Consider the following 17693-nt stretch of genomic DNA (forward strand, 5'->3'; position numbering starts at 1 on the left):
GACCTCACCTGAGTACAAAGACCTTCTGTGGTAGCGGGTGGTGCTCCAGGACCAGGCAGCAGCCGTTGGGTGCAGAGGGCTGTAACCAGGTACCACACACTTCAGACACTAGCAGTCTCAGCCCACTGAGTGTGTCCGTCCCTGCAGCCAAGCCCTGGGGCGCAGTGGTGGTGCAGGGCTGGGGCACCGGGATCCCTGCTCATCTCCCTTCTTGTGCAGCCACCCACTCCTGCAGTGACGTCCACCCGGCCGATGCGCAGGGCAGGGGCTGAGGCTGTGCCAGGCAACGCTACTGTGTCAGCCCCTGGGGCCCAGCACAGCAGGCACCTGTTCCCAGCCCCAGGAGAGCGGGAGTTTGAGCACATGGTTGGCAGCTGCCCAGCATTCCCCCTTCCCACCGAGATGTTGTGCCTAGAGGGTTGTGTGTGTGTCCACACCCCCTCCACCTTCATTGTGTGTGCTGGTGTGTGTACACATGGGGCCTACACATGCATGCCTGGGAGCACACACATGTGTGCATGTGTGTCCCCTGCAGGGGTACTAGGCATACACAGACTCAAGGTGGTGCTTAGGTTTATTGATGTGTGTGGGTGCATTTCTTTTCTGTGGGTGCTGGAGCAAAGCCAGGCACGTGTGGCCATATACCAGAAGCAGAGAGGGTATGTGAGCACAAGGTGGGCAGCCTTTATGGTGGAGAGTGTGCCACACATACCCTGGGGCCAACCCACCAGGCAGGCCTGAGGCTCAGCAGGAGGGGTGCCTGCAGGAGTGACTTCCCCACCTGCCCACACCCGGGTCCCGCTGCTGGATGACTGCCATCTGCATCACATGGTTGTATGTGCCCAACAAGCCAGCCTCATGGCCAAGCAGAGGCACCGACCTGAGCCTGTGGGCCGAGAGCTGGAGGGACCAATTGTGGATCGCTCCTGGGCCGCACACAGGCCCCATGGAAGTCCAGTTTTTGGCTGAGGGCTTGCTAGGGCTCTACACACTTAGGGATTTGGGGGCAGCAGAATGTCATGTGGTAGTGGAGTCTCCACCCATTTCAGGGCTGGAGACTCCCACAGGTCAGAAGAGATAGGAGCAGGAAGCAGGCAGTGTGTGCGGGAGGCCACCCGCTGGCCTGCCCGTGGCAGGGCAGCCCCAGGCCTAGGCCACACAAATGACCTTGGCCACAGAGCAACCGCTAGGCTGGAGAGTTGCATCCTGCCCTGGCTCTTCCATGCAATGCCTCACTGAGTTGGCCTGGGCCCGTGGAACAGTTTCCATGCCCAGTTCAAAGATGAGGAAACTCAGGCCCAGAAAGGCTGAGCAACTTCCCTGTGGCCACATAGCAGAGTGGGGAGCACCATCAGACCCTGTGGCCAGGCTGGGCACCTGCGTGTGGGATGTGACAGGAGCATGGGTGTGAGGACAGGGGCAGAGAGTGGATGGGGAGAGGTGGGTCAGATCTCAGCAAGGAGGTGATGTGTCCTGATGTGAAAGAGTGAGAACTGGAAAAAGCAGGGTGTGCCAGGCTGGGGATTGGCGATGCTATCCCATCACACCCCTGGCCAGTCAAGCTGGGCACACCACAGGAACCATCTGGGCTACCAATTCCGGCACCCTATGGAACCTTCCCAATAAGGATGAGGAAACAGAGGCACAGGGAACAGGGACTGGGAGCTGGCTCTCTGCAGAGGCCCTACGGTGGCTGCTGCTGGCTCCACCCCAACTGAGTTCCTGCTGTGATCCCAGGTAGGTCTAGCTTAGGAGCCTCAAAACAGGACCTGTCACCCAGCAAGAGGAGTCCAGCTCAGCCAGGTGCAAGGGCATAGTATATGACCTTAGATTGGCTGGTGATCCAGGTGACAGCCCTCCCATGGCATTCTGACATGGTGGAGAGCCCTAACTAAGCCAATATAATAGCGGTCGGGGCAGGGGCTCTATTAGGGATCCTGGGAGACTAGACGGATGCTGCAATGCTTTCGGCTGGGAGGGCCAGGGATGCTCCAGCTTTTCCCCAGCAGGGCAGGCAGATGCTCACTGCACGGGGGCACAGCCTGGAGGGGAGTCCTGGCTCTTACAGGGGAGTTTGGGGCAAAGCTCTGTCTGGTGTAGGGAAGGGGGCAGAAGTCTGGGCTTCCCCCCAAACTCCCACATTAGAATTATTCATGGTTGTTCACAAGGTTAGTCACTGAGCTTTTATTTGAACTCCTGGAGCCCAGTCGTGCCTGGAGTGATACAGGCGTGCCATGGGGCACAGAGGTGGAGGCTGGGCTCCCCTGGCTCCCAGGCTGCAGTCTAATAATGGGTGGCTGTGTGGGAGGACCCCCCAGACAGCATTATGTCAGGTCACAAGGGACAGACAGACCCTCCCCCATGTGTGATGAGCCGGAAGTGGGTGGAGGCAGGAGGCCTACGGACAGAGTTTGGCAGAAGCCAAGACGCAAAGCAGGACTGGCCAGGCAGGGGACAAGTGAGGATTTGCAGGGCTCAGCGGAACTGGGGTGATATCACAGGGGGTCTGAGCAGAATTAGGAGCAGGGTGCTCTAAGGGTGGAGTAGGAGCCCAGGAGGAGCCTGCCCAGGAAAGCGCTGGCCGAGTTCCTTTTCCAGGGTGACCCTCACGCAATCTACAAAACTGGTCCTGGAGGTGAAGCTTTGAAGCCAGAAAAGCATTCTGGGATGACAGACAGGCCTAGGTTTCCCCTGGGGGCTGGTACCACCACCAAGAGCCCTTCATCTTCCATAATCATGGTTGCCTGGCTCCCCCTGCTGGCCCTGTCCGTTCTTTTCCAGGTTTGGCTGCTGCATTTGGGGTGGAGTCTCAGTCCTCAGTGGCTGGGACACCTGTGCCTTGGGATGATAGGATTAGGGTTCTGACCCACAGCCCCCATCCACTTGGAAGTTCCAGCCTGCACCCCAACACCAGGCCCATACTCTCAGTTGTCTGGCTCCAGTGTCCACTCTGACAACCACTGAAGGCATGAGGCCCGCTGTGCCTCTGTCTCAGGAGGAGTGGCAGGGTGTGGTGGGGGCCGGCCCGGCCCTGGCAGGCATGAGGAGGGGCTGCAGGGCCCAGTGTCCCCTTCTGTGGGCTTAGGGTCGTGGGCAGCCCGCAGGACCTGGACAAGCTGGTCCAGTGGCTGTACCAGAGTGTGGGGGCTCCAGCAGGCGTCGAGGGTGGGCACGAAGGGGTCCGGAGTGCGGGCTTCCACACACTCAGCCTGTGTGGGGATCCGCAGGTAGAAGGCATGTAACATCATGCGGAATGGTTGCTCCTCCTGACCCGAGGCCTGCCCATAGGTCAGGTCCCCCACAATGGGGTGGTTGAGGGCACTGCAGTGCACACGCAGCTGGTGTGTCCGGCCTGTGTGGGGAGAGAGGGCCAGTGAGACGGGGGTGCCACTCCACAATCACCATCCACCACCATTCACTGATCCTAGCTGCTAACCCACTGCCTCAGGCACTGCCCGGGGACAGCAACCCTCCCTGCTTCCTGCTACAGACAAGGGTAAAAGCTCGGAATGGGAATCAACTTTTGGGGTCACCTCTGGTGAGGGCAGAGCCAGGGTGGACTCAGTCCACTGGAGAACTCAGGCCAGACTTCTCACCGCTTCACATCCAGACCAGCAAGACCACTTGTAGATCAAGGGCTGCAGGTTGCAGAGTTAAGTGTTTGGGAGAGGATCAGCTTTGCTAGCAATGGCTGGGGTGGCCCCAGTGGGGCTACTCCGCCTCTGGGACTCCCTTTCCTTCCCTGTGTAACAAGGATGCTGCAAGGCACTGCTTGAGAAAATGCTGACATCAGGCACCTACCACACCAGGGGCAGGACACGGTCGACAGTGAGCGGCCTGGGGAGCTTCCTGGCCCCTGCTCCTGAACATACCTGTGAGGGGCTGCAGCAGCACTTTGGAGACAGGATCACCTGCATACAGGCCGTGTTCTAGGACCACCAGCTCCGTGAGGCTTGGTTTTGGGTTCTCACAGCCTGGTGAGGAGAAAGGGAGGCTATGAGGGTTGGTCAGGCCAGCCCTGGGGCCCCAGTCCATGCCAGCACAAGTCTGTTGTCTGGGGCTGGCCCTACTCACCAAAGGTCCCCCTGGGTGAAACATGCCCTGTGGCCCCTGCCCCCTTTCCCACTGTACCCTGGGTGCCCTCGATGCACATGGTGTGGGCCCGACCCTCTGTGTTGTTCCTGCCGATGGCATAGCTGATGGTCATCCGGCTCTCCTGGATGTGCCCCCGAACCTGCAAGGCAGGGGAGGCTCCCTGACACTCAGGGCCTGCCAAAGCAGGCTGAGCACTGGAGGCTCCATGCCCCAGGACTGGCCAGCCCTTACCAGAGCCAGGTAAGCCTTGGTGACACGCCGCTCCTTGAAGCACTTGTAAGCACTGCCTGCAGCTGCCTTATTTAGGGCCACACAGAGTGCTCCGCTGGTGGAGAAGTCCAGTTGGTGGCAGAACCTGGCACAGAGCAAAGGAAAAGAAGTGGCTGGGTTGGGGGTGGCCACTTCCCTCCAGTGGAAGCTGCCCTGAGCTGCCTGTGTTGCACTCCTACACACCTGAAGCCATAGTAGGTGTCTGGGTCAGCCAGCTCTGGAAAGTGGTGCCGCAGCTGCTTCTGGAGGGTCAGCGTCTCCCTCCACGTCTTGCTATCGATGCGCACGTCCCAGTGCTTGTTCACCACCAGGAAGTCACGGCTCTGGTACAGGATGGACAGGTTCTCCATGCTGCCTGGTTCCATGGCAGGGGCCTGCAATGCAGGGCAAGCATATGAAGTGGTGGTTCATGGGGTGACCAACCCATGTCAGGGTTCTGCCCAACGGGAACGGACAATTACTGCTCTCCCCAGTTCTGGATCTGAAGCCACAGAGTCTGTGTCAGGCAAGCATATGCACCTTCCCTGTGCCTGCATCCACTGGGCCCCTTACTACTCTCACCCCTGAAGCAAACAGGAGAGTCAGATACGACGAGAGTGTAGCCAAGGTAAGGGAAGCCAGTGCTGCTCTGACTATGGGGCAGTTCCGAAGTCCCGCCCAGACCCAGGCCTAGGGGGAAGCGGTCTTGCTCTCCAGCCCGTTCCCACCGACCCTTCCCAACAGATCAGGAGTGCGCGATTGGGACCTTTTTCTGAGTGGCGATAGGGTCATAGAGAGAGGTTACTACGCACCCCCCCACCCCACCACATCGGGGGTGGCACAAGTCAGCAAGATGCAAGGGTGAGGGGCACTGGGTGCAATCTACCTTTGCCCACCTACATTCCACTACGCAGGCACTCATCCCCTACCTGCTCTCCGCAGAAGCCCCAACTTCCTGCGTGTGTGGGCACAAGCCGAGGGGTTCGGAAGGACCACGACTGCAAGCTCCTCCCACGACTCCACCCACTCCGGAACCGACCTGAAGTCTGGCCCTGTCGTCAGGGCCCCGGATGCCGCAGACTTGCTCCGGATCCCGCCTTCGCGTCCCCGCGCCTTGCGACCAAAGGCCCGCGGACTACACGGAGCTGCGTTTCTCCGAGTCCAGCAAGCCCGCGCAGCCCCGCCCACGCTTCCAGACGGACAGCCATGAGGGCCAATGGTGAGGTCCCGAGACTTGCAGCTATGACTAACACAGCTCCACTCGACCTGCGCGCGCAGCCACGCTTACGCCCCAACCCGCCCACTGACCAATGACGAGCACTGTTCGGGACTCCGGCCGTTGATTGGCGGCGCTGGGACGCTGCAGGCGGGAGCGGCGCGCAGTGCTGTAGCGGGAGGTTCGGAGCGGATGGTGAGCCTAGAGGAGTCCGCTGGTCAGCGTGGCCATGGAGGACTACGAGCGGGAGCTGCACGGCGTCGAGGACGACTTCCACAGCCAGTTCGCTGCCGAGCTCGAGGTGCTGGCCGAGCTGGAAGGTGGGCGCAGGTTCCGCCGCGGCGAGGATGGGTACTCGAAGGAGGGCAGGAGAGCGACGGCTGGAGGCAGCCGTCACCTGGGGCGGGGGGCGCATCGGAGAGAGAAGGGCCTTCCAGCTTCAGGGCAGCTTTCTGTCGATGTTGGCTGCCCTGAGGTGGTTGCTGTGAATCTTCTCTCCCAGCAGGGACAGCGGCCCTATCACCATCCAGGGGCTGGCGGCGGCGGACGTTTGAGGAGGCCATAGCTAGAGGGGACGCTGCAGCTCTCGGCTCTCCAGTTGGACCTTCAGGGAACCGCAAATGCGGTGCCAGCAAGAGGCAGCTGGCCACTGCCGTACAGAGGGACAGATCCCCGCCCCTCAGTATGTCTGCAGTCCCCACAGGGTGGGGTGTGATGATGCAGGAGTGGGGTGCCTCTGTTTCTTCCCAGAAGTGTGTGTCTCCCCAGGTCCCAGGGTCAAGCGGCCCAGGCTGGAGGCAGTCAAGAGGTTGAACTTCGAGCAGGATGAGATGGAAGAGTTGCTCCTTCCTGATTCTCCTCCTCAGGACATCACCCCCCCACCGAGTCCTGAGGTCCCTGCTGAGCTGTGGGGCAAAGGGTGTGTAGCTTGGGCACAGGTGTCCCAGGTCATAGGAGGGTCTCATTCCTCAGACAGGTTCCCAAGCCTGGGGCTGCAGGCCTGTGGGAAGGATTGGTAGTAGAGGGTGGATCTGGTCCTCTGGCCTGAGGGTAACAGTAGGCAAGAGTCCCAAGACAGCTCTGTTTTTTTTTTTCTCAGAACTGTGGATGCTGAAGCTGACACGGGTCTCATACCAGCCTCGCCAGCCACTCGTAACCCGGTCCTGAGGCGACCCCCTGTCCTGGAGGACTACATCAATGTGACTTCCACGGGTGGTGACCGGGCCTTTCTGGTGCTACGGGCTGACCCAGTGGGCACTGGGGTACAGGTGGGTGCTGTTTGGCCATAGGGCTTGGCTAAGCTGGCCACAGCCTTCCTATGGGATTGGCAGGCTTCATGCTGCCCAGGAAAGGGTCCCGGGCAGCATATCCACACTGGGACCCTGGGGACTGCTCAGGGAGTTTACTTGACTTAGGAAGCACTCTCTCCCTCTCCTTTTTCCCCTTTTTTTCCTCCTCCACTTTTCTTCACTTCCCTTGAGCTGCCCCTCTCCCCAATAGCTCTTCCTCTTTGAGTCCCTGGTTAGAGAGGGAGCTCTTCCATCTCTAGGCCTGCTGCTGCTTGGGAATGCCACCTGGGTCTCGGAGCATTGTTGGGAGGGGTTCGTGGGTAGCCTTGTGTCCTACTTAGGAGGGCGTCCAGAGGTGACTGCTACTCTCGCTCCCCCAGAGCCCTTTCTTGGACATCCAGTGGCGTGGACGTGGCCAGCTGGATCTGCTGGGTGTGTCTTTCACCTCTCTGAAGGAACAGGTTGACAGTGAGGTGGGGTCTGCTGGGATTTGCTGGGAGGGGCGATGTAGTCCTGGGGTGACCGTGGCTGTCCGAGCCATCCTGATCGCAACTCCTCCTGTGCACAGCGACGGCAGCGATTACTCGAAGAGGCCCAGCGGCTCTCAGATACGCTTCACAGGTGATTCACTGGGTCCTTTTGCTCCTGGGAACCTCAATGGTTCTTGAACTGTTGACTGCCAGCCTGAATTCTGGGTGAGCGGTAATCCCTGCTGGAGTTGAGGCAGGGCAGCTCAGGGCACGGTGTTCTTCAGCCTCAGGACAGAGGAGGCGGAGCAGGAGGTCCCTGAGGAGGTGTCAGCCGACAGCCAAGACGACTCCCAGCACTGCCTCTGGGTGGATGAGTTTGCACCCCAGCGCTACACTGAGCTGCTCAGTGATGATGTGAGACTTTGTACTTGCTTAACTGACTGGCTTTCTTGTCGAGAGGAGGGAATTCAGGGTCCAGCCAAATAACATATTGCTTGCCCACGGGGCTGTCAGAAGGAAGGGCACGGCTCTGGTCTGCCTTGCTGAGTGGTAGGTGGGGAAACAGGCCAGCATAAGGCCAGCTTGCTGTTGGTCACCTATAACACAGGCTGGGGATCCATAGCACCCCATGCCTGGAGCTTCTGTTTTCTTTCCTTTTAGCAGCTGATGTCCCTGGGTGGGATGCTCCTGGGTATGGTGGGGGCTCCTGGAGGGGTCAGGACCAGGACTATGGGGATGGAGGCCCCTTAGTGAACCCCACTTTGTCACTCACCAGCAGGGTTAGTGAGTGTTGGTCGCTTGCTGCTCAGCCTCAGCTTCCATGTGCGTGTCCTTGGGCTTATGTCAGCTAGAGGGACAGATGTGGCGGGTCCCTTGCACTGGTGGTCCCCCAGGCAATGCCTCCTTTCCCACAGTTCACCAACCGCTGCCTCCTCAAGTGGCTGAAGCTGTGGGACCAGGTGGTGTTTGGCCAAGAGCGGCCGGCCCGGAAGCCCAGGCCCAGTGTGGAGCCAGCCCGGGTTGGCAAGGAGGCCACAACCACCAGCAAGTGGAAAAGCCATGAGCAGGTGTTGGAGGAGATGCTGGAGGCTGAGCTGGACCAGAGCCGGCGGCCCCGGCAGAAAGTGAGCCCTTCCTGTCTGCACTGTATACACCCCTGAGCCCGGGGTTATACTCACTGGCTGGTGCCTTTGTACCTCTGCGGGCCACCGCACATGCACATTTACTGCCTCCATGGCTGTGGGCATGATGTGTTGGTGTGGGGTGTCAGCGACATGAGTGGGACTTGAGTTGTTTTTTTAACGACTTAGGTAAAGTCAGTGTCTCTCGAAGGGCCCTGTGCCTCCCAAAGGGTGATTGTGATGGACAGTGGGTGGTTTTGGGGGTCAGTCACATCAGTAACAGATGTGTTCCTGTCAGGCCTCCCCGTCACTGGCTTTATTCAGGGCTTTCTCATTCTGAAGTGCTGCTTCTGAGCCACGAACATGCTGGGTCCTCACCTAGTGACAGGTGAGGTAGGGAGGACATTCCTCAGCACCAAGCCTCACAGGACAGGATTAGCAGCCTTGGTGGTGGGGCTGCGAAGACCTAAATGTGGTGCAGGTTGCATCTTGTCTTCGTGTCTTGGCTGCAGGTGGCGCTGCTGTGTGGACCCCCTGGGCTGGGCAAGACCACCCTGGCCCATGTAATAGCAAAGCATGCTGGGTACTGTGTGGTGGAAATGAACGCAAGGTGAGTGGAAGAGAAGGCCTGGCCTCTGGGGCTCTCGTCTGTCCTCACGTGTCTGGTTGAGTCTGGGAGACTGGTGGGTTAGAGGAGGGGCTGGGGTCCTCGGGTCTCTGGGATTTGGGGCAGCCATGTTGCAGGCTGTCCACTTGCACTAGCTTCAAGGTGTAAGTGTGGCAGCTTGGCCCTGGGAGATCATCCTGCCAGGGCCACTGGCTGCTGCCCTGCCCAGACCACAGCTGCCCTGATGGCCCTTCCCCTGCTCCACGGTTCCAGTGACGACCGCAGCCCCGAGGCCTTCCGCACACACATTGAGGCAGCGACGCAGATGGAGTCGGTGCTGGGTGCTGGTGGGAAGCCCAACTGCCTGGTCATTGACGAGATTGATGGGGCCTCCACGGTGGGCCTGGGTGCCTGACTGGTGGGTGGGCAGGCAGTGGGGACTGAGCAGAGGCTCATCACACCCTCTGCACCTTCCCCCAGGCTGCCATCAACGTACTCCTCAGCATCATTGAGCGCAAGGGCCCGAAGGAGGCAAAGCCAGGGAGCCTGGCCGTGCTGGCCGGTGAGGGGCGGCGGCTGCGGCCAGAGGGGGGTGTCTTGATGAGACCGGTCATCTGTATCTGTAATGACCAGTGAGTAGTTTGGGCAGGGGCGTGGATGGGGGCCTGAGGGTGTTTCACTGGGCGGGGCTTCCACAGGGGGGTGGAGGACCCTGGTGGATTTGAGGCTGGGATCTGGCAGGGTGGTTTCCCCCACACTCTGTGCCCATCCCGCAGGTTTGCGCCCTCTCTGCGACAGCTGAAGCAGCAGGCTTTGCTGCTTCACTTTCCACCTACAGTGCCTGCTAGACTCGTGCAGCGGCTGCAGGAGGTCTGTGGGGGTGGGGTGGGGTGGGGTGCAGAGCCCAGGCCACCTGTCTCATGATGGGGTGTGGATATGGCCTTCCCTCTCCTTCCCTCTTGCATCCAGGGCCCCATCTCCTTTGCTGCTGTCACTACTACTACCCCCTACCCCAGCTGGCCCAGGTCCTGAGGGTGAAGGGTGACTAGGCTACTTTGGTCTCTGGTGGTGGGTGGTCCCTAGCAGGGAACACGACCAGTTCATAGGGCATGCAATCATTGTCTCCTCTAGGACAAGAGCAGCTACTCACCTGTTTTCAGGGAGGACGTGGCCATAAGGGGGCGTTGGGAGGGGATGTGGATACCCATGCTCTCGTCTCCTGCAGATCTCCCTACGGCAGGGCCTGCAGGCTGACCCGGGTGCCTTGGCAGCCCTGTGTGAGAAGACAGACAATGATATTCGCGCCTGCATCAACACCCTGCAGGTGAGCAGGGGGACACCGGCTGTGGTGGGGAGGGGCAGGGGTCCATGACCTCTCACCTCCCACACCCTCTGTCCAGTTCCTGCACGGGCGGGGCCAGCGGGAGCTGAGTGTCCGGGCCGTGCAGACCACACGAGTCGGCCTCAAGGACCAGCGCAAGGGGCTGTTCTCCGTGTGGCAGGAGGTCTTCCAGCTGCCCCGGGCCCAGAGGTAGATGGGGCGACAGAATGAGCGGGTGGACCAGCCTCCACCTGGACATCCGTGGTGCCCTGGCCCCGGACACCAAACCCCACATGTGCAGTCTGGCCTCCCTTTGCCAACAGAGGCCCAGACCTGCCTGGGCCCTGCTTTCAAGGCTGTGCTTCAGCCTTCCCCACTACCCCTTCCTCGGGCCATCTCAGGTTGGGAGGGTGCTGCCAGGAGGAAGAAGTGGGTGGGGGCTCCACTCCAGCCTCAGCACCCCCTCTGCAGGAGACGTGTGGGCCAGGACCCCACTCTGCCTCCCCACACGCTCCTGCTGGGCGACGGGCTCACGGGCTCAGGGCACCAGGCTGCCGAGGCACCCCTGACCATGGCTGCAGAGCGGTTCTACCACATCCTGCATGTGGCCACCTCTGCGGGCGAGCATGAGAAAGTAGTCCAGGTAACCACACTCTACCTGAACCTTCTTCTCAGGGCATGGGGTGGGGGGTGTGTTCCTTTGTTCCCAGTGAATAGGAGACAGTTCAGGTAATGCCAAGCTCCAGGAGAAGCAGGTGGGGTGGGAGTGAGGCGGGGCAGAAACAGCATCAGGGAGCCCTCTGCAGGGACTGTGAACAGGGCAGAGGGCTGGAGGAGGGGCTGGCTAGTGTTAGGTAGTAGGGGAATGGCCACCAGCGTGGGCGAGGAGGCAGAGGCAGTGGGCTAGGGATGGGGGTGTGGGGCATTGATTGATGGGATCACTGGCTGCCAGTTGGGAACCAACAGGAGAGACAGCTGGAGCAGCTGATCAGCCGGATCCAGTGACCCGGTGGAGGGGGGGGCTTGATTCTGCACATGAGCTGCGGAAATTGGGACATGTGGGCTAGAGGGCAGGTAGGGATTTTGGTCTATCTGAGCAGGCGGCAGATATGTCCCTCTACCCCAAAAGCCCAACTCAAGCTGTCTCTCTAAGCTGCTTTGGGTTAGTGGTCAGGGACCCATGCAAATGCAGAAATCCACGGTGAGGAGGACAGAGCAGTAGCGGGAGGGCGGGACTTCCTCATGGGAGGAGAGTGGGGGCTCATCCCTCAGTTCTGTGGACAGAACTTCCTGTATGTAGGGGTAAGGGTGGGGGTTCTTTTCTGTACATCCCAGGTCTTGGTGAAACCAGAGTGGGGCAGCAGGTGGGCCCTCCTGGTCCTCCACTCGGTGATCTGTGGCCACTCACTGGCATTTGCTGCTGTCCTGAGACCCCAGACTCGGCAGGGCAGATGGGCAGTGCCGGGCCCGGTGAGGGCCCCCTATGGGGGAGCCACAGTGCTGGAGGGGCTCAGGGTCATACCGCCCACAGGGCCTGTTTGACAACTTTCTGCGCCTGCGCCTGCGGGACTCCAGCCTCGGCACCGTGTGTGTGGCCCTCGACTGGCTGGCCTTTGAGGACCTGCTGGGCCAGGCTGCCTACCACACCCAGAGCTTCCAGTTGCTGCGCTATCAGCCCTTCCTGCCCGTGGCCTTCCACCTGCTGTTTGCCTCCAGCCATGTGCCGAGGATTGCCTTCCCTAGCAGCCAGCAGGAGGTGTGCCCTGCACCCTGCCCCTGTTGGGGCTGGGCCCGGGCTCTGGGGGTGTCCTGCCTGATCTGGTTCTGGCTGTCCTCCACCCCAGGCCCAGAACCGGATAAGTCAGATGCAGAACCTGATCCAGACGCTGGTGTCTGGTATCGCACCAGCCACCCGCAGCCGAATGGCACGGCAGACCCTTGTCCTGGACACCTTCTGCCTGCTGCTGGACATCCTCATGCCTAAGCTTCGCCCTGTGAGTGCCTCACCCAAGAGGGGAGGGCGTGGCTTCCAGCAGAACTGGGCTCTTGGGTGTGTTTAGCATTCCTGCCTGTTGCGTACTTGCCCACAGGTGAGCACACAGCTGTACAGCGCCCGTGAGAAGCTGCAACTGGCTACCCTCGTGGGCACCATGCTTGCCTACAGCCTCACTTACCGCCAGGAGCGCACACCTGATGGGCAGTACGTCTACAGGCTGGAGCCGTGAGTCTGTGTGCCACCTGGAATGGGGGTGCCGGGGGGCTGGGCTGGGAGTTGGAAAGCGTCGCCTTGGTGAGGTGTGTGAGTCTCAGTGTCCCTATTTGTCAGAGGTTGGGGATTGGCGTCCCTGCTCAGCTCCTGCCCTCATGTTGACTGTGAAGTGGGCCCTTAGGCTGGGCAGAGCTCCAGGACCTCAGGTTTACTACAGAACCTCTCACTGCCTGAGTGTGCCCTGGGAGCTTCCCTAGAGGACCCTTGTGCTCCCGAGGGCATTGTTTCCTTGTCCTGAGGTGGCTGTGGGGATGGAGTGCTGCCCTGGGGTCCTGCTGCTCCCCAGGGCTCCCAGTGTGTCTGGGATGCAGATGCTCCTCCGTGTCGATAGCGAGGAGGCAGTGACGGTGGTTCCTGAGCACTGGCCCAGCCTTGCCACGTTGTCTCGTTCCCTCCCCGGGGAGGTAGGAGGTCCCGTCTCATGGCCACACCCAGTTGAGGAAACTGAGGTTCAGGGATAATCCCTTTGCTGGCCTGGGGCTGGGGCATGGCAAAGCCGTACCCTGCAGCTTTTGAATTCTGGCATTTGGTGGTGGTGTGAGTTGCCCCCGACCTCACCACTGAGTGGGTGCCCGGGTATCCCGCCCTGCTCGCCCTGAGCAGGAACTTGGAGGAGGTCTGCCGCTTTCCTGAGCTGCCTGCCCGGAAGCCCCTCACCTACCAGGCGAAGCAGCTCATCGCCCGTGAGATCGAAATGGAAAAGATGCGGCGGGCGGAGGCCTTGGTCAGAGATGGCAACAGCCCCCAGGTGAGCCCACCTCTGGTTTGGGCAGAGCAGGGCCTGGTAGGGCAGTGCCTTCCGAGTGGACACTGCCCTTGGACTGGCCTTGCCCATCATCTCTCATTGTATCCACTTCTGCAGGCGGACAAGAGTCCCCCCAGGGCCAAAGATCCACAGAAGGGTGCTGGGGGAAAAGAGGCACAGTTACCCACTCCACGCAGCCACGAGCAGCGGCTGGAGCGCATCCTGAAGAGAGCAGCCCTGGAGGACCAGGTTGGGGCCCAGAAGGTGGCCGTGCGGGTGGGGCTGTGCGGCCTTGGTGCAGCCCAGTTCTAAGCTCTGAGTGCCCACGTAGAGGTGCAGCTCCCCTACCACTCGACAGGGCAGGGTTTCACCTGGGCTCTGTTTCCCACCTGGGCAGGAGGGTGGGCTCTACTGGTACTTCCTGCCCTGGCCCCGATGGAGCTGGCAGCTGTGAGGGTGGTGAGGGACAGAGGGGACACTTGCCGAGCGGGGTAGCACAGAATGAGGGGAAGGGGCTGGGGGAGGTGTCTACTCCCCACCCTGGGCTGCTGTCCGGAGGTGCCGTGAGACCCATTCTCCCTGGCAGAGCTCTCCCCTTGCGGTGGGGCGTGTCCTCTGTCTGTTCCCATGAGCCTGACCACCCTCCTCTTCAGACCGAGAGGGACTTCTTCGGCCGTGTGGTCATCAAGAGAGCAGCAGCCCTGAGCGCAGGTGTGTGTGGGGTGGGAGCTGTGGAGGGAGGGTCTGGGCCAGGCACAAGACCAACCCTGTGGCCCCACAGAGGATACAGCCCCAGAGACGGATGCAGTGGAGTGGCGCATGGGCACTGCGGTGGGCAGGAGCGACGTCTGGTTCCGCTTCAAAGAGGGCGTCTCCAACGCCGTGCGACGCAGCCTGCATATCAGGGACCTGCTATAGCTGAGTCACACCAGACACCCCAGGCCACACTCGACCAGGGTCATGCCTGGTGCTGTGGTCCACGTGGACACCCAGACCCATGCCGATGCCCAGATTTACACCGGATGCCCAAGTGTCCCTCCCAGATAACCTGACGTCTGCATCTGACCCCAGATCCACACTAGACGCCCAGCATTGCTTTCTCTGTTAGAAAATATACAAAAGCACAGACACCCCCAGAAGTCTTTATAAAAGTCACACCTTTACAGAGTTGTCCTTTTCACAAAGAGGCATGAACCCGGGAGTGTGGGGGGTCTCATAGGATGGCACACTTGCCCTTTTCCACCCACGGGTTGTTCTTCATGAGATCAGGGTTCAGGAAGGGGTCTTTGGGGATGCCATCCTCAATCCACTTGAGAAGCCTGTGGGTGGGGAGATGGGGTTGAGCAGGTGGGCAGCAGGCCCCGAGAGCTGCCCAGTGGCTGTGAGAGTGATAGATCTTGGCTTATGCAGATGAGTGCAGGGCGGGGAAGTGATATGCAAATCAGCAGCCGGCCCTGGCTGGGGTGAGGCTGAGGCTTGGTCTGGGGACTCACTCAGGAATGGTCTTGGATGACATCTCCCTTTTGAAGGCCAGCTGATACTTGAGGCTCTCGACCTCCTTCTTCATCTGGGGCACATCCCACTCCTCCATGGCGTCGGGGGCTTCGGAAGTAGCCAGCCTGGGGTGGGAAGACATGGGAAGAAGTAACAGAGCCTCGGGGCTGTTGGCCTTTAATTTCCCCCAGGTGGTCCCTCTCCACTGGTGAGACCTCCACACAAAAGGAGGGAGGGGCCCATCCTTGCACACTAACACCCAAACCGCTGTCTGGGGGTGTCCCTGGGGGCTACACCACCAGCTCTGGTGCAGTACGGGGTGCAGGGCCTGGATGTGAGGCCCCACTAATGAGGTCCCATGTGCCTGGACCGCCCTGCCCCAAGGGGCTAATTAACTGCAGAGGGAACTTTGTACCCTTGGAGCTGCATCCTCATCCAATCAAAGCTTTACCAAGGCTGAGCCTCTGGGTTGCAGAGGTTTGGGGCACAGTCTCTGCTGGGGAGGTAGCAGGACTGGCACAGCACAAACAGGTTCCCAGGAAGCTATACCAGTCCCCCCACCTTCCAACTGTGAGGCCCACTCCCTATTCCTGGTTGCAGAGGTGGAGCGCAGACTGTCATGTAAGGGGCGGGACCCTGCCTGGCCCTGCCGTGAGCCTCCCGTGCTTTGCATGGGCAAAGCCCCCACTGAATGCAACTTAATCCCTGGGCTAGGAGATTTGACTGCACTTTGCATCTCTGGCTGGGGGCTGGGGATGTTGGGGATCTTGGGGGATCAGTAGATCCAGACTCGGAATAGGTACGTCTCCTGTTGCCCAGTGTCTCCCCTGGAGCTTCACAAACTGCATGGGCTACTTTGTGAACCAGCTTGGTAAAGCCATGAGTCCCCCAGGAGACCACCCAGTTTGGGACACGTGAGGGCAAGTCACTTGTTACCTCCCCACTCCAGCGGCCCAGGGAGCCTCATTACTTCATCCCTGATTCTGGGAGCCAGGGGACTGGCTTTCCTGACTGGGAGCGTGGGCCGGGAGGCTGCAGGCTGACAGGAGCGTGACCCTGCCTGCTGCAGATGGACGGTCTCCATCCTGGGAGGAGGGGATGGCCCTGGTCTTTGTGGTGGTTGGGGAAAGTGGCCAGACTGGGAGCAGCTATGGGACAGCCGGGAGCGAGGGTGAGAGCCCAGGGAGGTGGCGCAGCTCTGACGGGCATCTAAGAGGGGGTGTGCAGTGGCTTCTCTTCCAGAGACCCCAAGTTTCAACCCCCAGAGCAGGCTCTCACGTGGACAACTACGTGCATTAGGGGGGTGCGGGGCATTGCAGTCTGGAGGTGGCAGTGGTCCTATACACAACCCCCTTCGCTGCCACCTGGCCCTACCTGTGTGCAGCTGAGCCCGGCTTTGCAGCCCCATGCACCCTGCCTGCCCCTCAACTTGCACCACCCCCACACAGGTACTTGGCAGGCACTGCAGGGGCGAATTCTGCTCCCCTTCCTGTGGGCTGCCCCACCCTACTCCGCCCGCAGACAGAGGGGTCCTCCTCAGCATTTGGCTTGGTCCCTTGGGATACTCTGCGGCTGCCCTGGGCTGAAAGACACACAGGCAGAGGTGTCTCGTCTTGGGTTAGGTCTGTCCAGGTCAGCTCAGTGAGACCAGGGCAAGTCTTGGAACCCCGGGCCTCAGTTCCCCGCTCAGCCTCAGGGACCACCCGTCCATCAGACCTACCTTGGGCAGTGATGGTGAGGGAGAAGTGATGATGAGGGCCAAGTGATGGCAAAGTGACAGCAAGTACTAAATGATGGGTGAGTGAGGCTGGCACACAGGCAGAGCCCAGTAGGTGCCGCCCACTCCCGCCACCTGGGGCCCAGCCCTGGCCCCGCCCCCACCCTCCACCCGCCCTCCTCAGGGCTGAGCTGACCCTGGGGACTTGGCCTGGCCCTGCTAGTCTCCAAGAGTGGGAGATGCAGGGTGAGTTTAGCTCTGGCCCTGAGAGGTGGGGCCCTCCTTCCTGGCCCCTCAGCTCTCACAGCAGATGCCACCCAGGCCAGAACTGTACTCCCTTCTCAGATGGTGCCCTGGGCATGCCCAGTGGGCCCGCTCCTGTGCCTTACTCTAAGGGAAGCGGTGCCCCCAGGGCCATTGGGTGACGCAGGTGCCAGGCTGTATCCTGAGCAGGCTCCCAGGTAGCAGAGCCCAGCTCTCCAACCAAGTTCTCTAAGGAGGCTGGACCTGAGGCTCCCCAGTTGGGGCAGGCGAGGCCTGGACCAGGTCCTTAGCAAGTGCTCCTGTGGTCTCCCCTGGGCTGAGGGCCTGTGATCAGCCATTCTGCCCCACCTGGAAGGCAGGAGGGGTGCCCCTGCCCCTTCAGACACCAAGGTCCTTCCTGTTGTGATTCTGTAAAAGGAGCCAGTGATGCCTCCTGGTCCCTCGAGCCTGTACCCGATGGCAGATCAAGAGGCGCTCTGGAACTGGGGCATATCGGGGAAAGTAGGGATTACTTTATGGATTTGGTGGGGGCGAGGGCTTAGACCCAAGGGCGTCCTCGTTCTCAGGACAGATGGCCACAGTGCTGGCTTCCCTCCCCCCCCCCTTCCCCCCCATGCCCCAACCGCCTGGGGCCTGCGCTCACCTACCTGCCTGGCCCCTCTGGTACCGTGACTGAGCTGCCCGGGCCTCTCCTGGGACTGGGGGCTCTGCTCACACTGGTAGGAGGCTGAGGGCAGGGGTTCTTGTCAGTCCCCAAGACTGGCTCAGGGTTTGGACTGAGACCTAGGCTGCGTAGATTCCACTGCCTCATCACACCTTCCCCTTGGCTGGCACAG

The 17693-nt window shown here is 60.7% G+C and overlaps 3 protein-coding genes across 10 annotated transcripts; 1 reads left to right on the forward strand and 2 right to left on the reverse strand.

Annotated features, from left to right (window-relative positions):
- Nucleotides 1-2168: 2168 nt before the first annotated feature.
- Nucleotides 2169-5546, reverse strand: RPUSD1 (RNA pseudouridine synthase domain containing 1). Of its 2 annotated transcripts, none has more exons than XM_045849057.1 (6): nt 5274-5546; nt 4549-4739; nt 4327-4450; nt 4132-4234; nt 3873-3974; nt 2169-3352 (listed from the first exon to the last, which is right to left on the reverse strand). In XM_045849057.1, the coding sequence occupies exons 2-6, from the start codon at nt 4728-4730 to the stop codon at nt 2925-2927; spliced, it is 939 nt and encodes a 312-aa protein (XP_045705013.1). In that variant the 5' UTR covers nt 4731-4739; nt 5274-5546; the 3' UTR covers nt 2169-2924. The 2 variants fall into 2 exon arrangements, with proteins under 2 accessions (XP_045705013.1, XP_045705014.1); XM_045849058.1 differs by having other exon boundaries at nt 5384-5544.
- A 158-nt stretch (nt 5547-5704) lies between these two features.
- On the forward strand, nt 5705-14351 carry CHTF18 (chromosome transmission fidelity factor 18). 4 transcript variants are annotated; one of them, XM_045848764.1, is made up of 22 exons: nt 5705-5880; nt 6063-6242; nt 6329-6479; nt 6660-6828; nt 7230-7322; nt 7418-7470; nt 7604-7733; nt 8234-8443; nt 8953-9050; nt 9321-9444; nt 9528-9679; nt 9824-9917; nt 10273-10371; nt 10448-10578; nt 10840-11011; nt 11900-12124; nt 12213-12362; nt 12459-12589; nt 13241-13385; nt 13500-13631; nt 14036-14093; nt 14164-14351. In XM_045848764.1, the coding sequence occupies exons 1-22, from the start codon at nt 5790-5792 to the stop codon at nt 14298-14300; spliced, it is 2925 nt and encodes a 974-aa protein (XP_045704720.1). In that variant the 5' UTR covers nt 5705-5789; the 3' UTR covers nt 14301-14351. The 4 variants fall into 4 exon arrangements, with proteins under 4 accessions (XP_045704720.1, XP_045704718.1, XP_045704717.1 ...); XM_045848762.1 differs by having other exon boundaries at nt 12459-12568; XM_045848761.1 differs by having other exon boundaries at nt 6066-6242.
- A 153-nt stretch (nt 14352-14504) lies between these two features.
- Nucleotides 14505-17533, reverse strand: GNG13 (G protein subunit gamma 13). Of its 4 annotated transcripts, none has more exons than XM_045848768.1 (3): nt 17505-17533; nt 14876-15001; nt 14505-14701 (listed from the first exon to the last, which is right to left on the reverse strand). In XM_045848768.1, exons 2-3 carry the CDS (start codon nt 14971-14973, stop codon nt 14596-14598), a joined length of 204 nt encoding a protein of 67 aa, XP_045704724.1. In that variant the 5' UTR covers nt 14974-15001; nt 17505-17533; the 3' UTR covers nt 14505-14595. The 4 variants fall into 4 exon arrangements, with proteins under 4 accessions (XP_045704724.1, XP_045704723.1, XP_045704722.1 ...); XM_045848767.1 differs by lacking the exon at nt 17505-17533 and adding an exon at nt 17206-17237; XM_045848766.1 differs by lacking the exon at nt 17505-17533 and adding an exon at nt 16597-16710.
- Nucleotides 17534-17693: the final 160 nt, after the last annotated feature.

The sequence above is a fragment of the Phyllostomus hastatus genome, unplaced genomic scaffold, assembly GCF_019186645.2.
Source record: "Phyllostomus hastatus isolate PE091 unplaced genomic scaffold, TTU_PhHast_1.1 phas_contig_64, whole genome shotgun sequence".
NCBI lineage: Eukaryota > Metazoa > Chordata > Mammalia > Chiroptera > Phyllostomidae > Phyllostomus > Phyllostomus hastatus.

Coding starts and splice junctions, on each gene's coding strand:
- RPUSD1 (XM_045849057.1), bottom strand. CDS start 4,730: ATGGAACCAGGCAGCATGGAGAACCTGTCCATCCTGTACCAGAGCCGT. Junction 3,975..4,131: donor GTGCATCGAGGGCACCCAGG/GTACAGTGGGAA, acceptor TCTCCTCACCAG/GCTGTGAGAACCCAAAACCA. Junction 3,353..3,872: donor GCTGCTGCAGCCCCTCACAG/GTATGTTCAGGA, acceptor CTCCCCACACAG/GCCGGACACACCAGCTGCGT.
- CHTF18 (XM_045848764.1), top strand. CDS start 5,790: ATGGAGGACTACGAGCGGGAGCTGCACGGCGTCGAGGACGACTTCCAC. Junction 7,323..7,417: donor AGGAACAGGTTGACAGTGAG/GTGGGGTCTGCT, acceptor TCCTGTGCACAG/CGACGGCAGCGATTACTCGA. Junction 9,680..9,823: donor ATCTGTATCTGTAATGACCA/GTGAGTAGTTTG, acceptor CCCATCCCGCAG/GTTTGCGCCCTCTCTGCGAC.
- GNG13 (XM_045848765.1), bottom strand. CDS start 15,018: ATGTCTTCCCACCCCAGGCTGGCTACTTCCGAAGCCCCCGACGCCATG. Junction 14,702..14,875: donor TCATCCAAGACCATTCCTGA/GTGAGTCCCCAG, acceptor CCCCACCCACAG/GCTTCTCAAGTGGATTGAGG.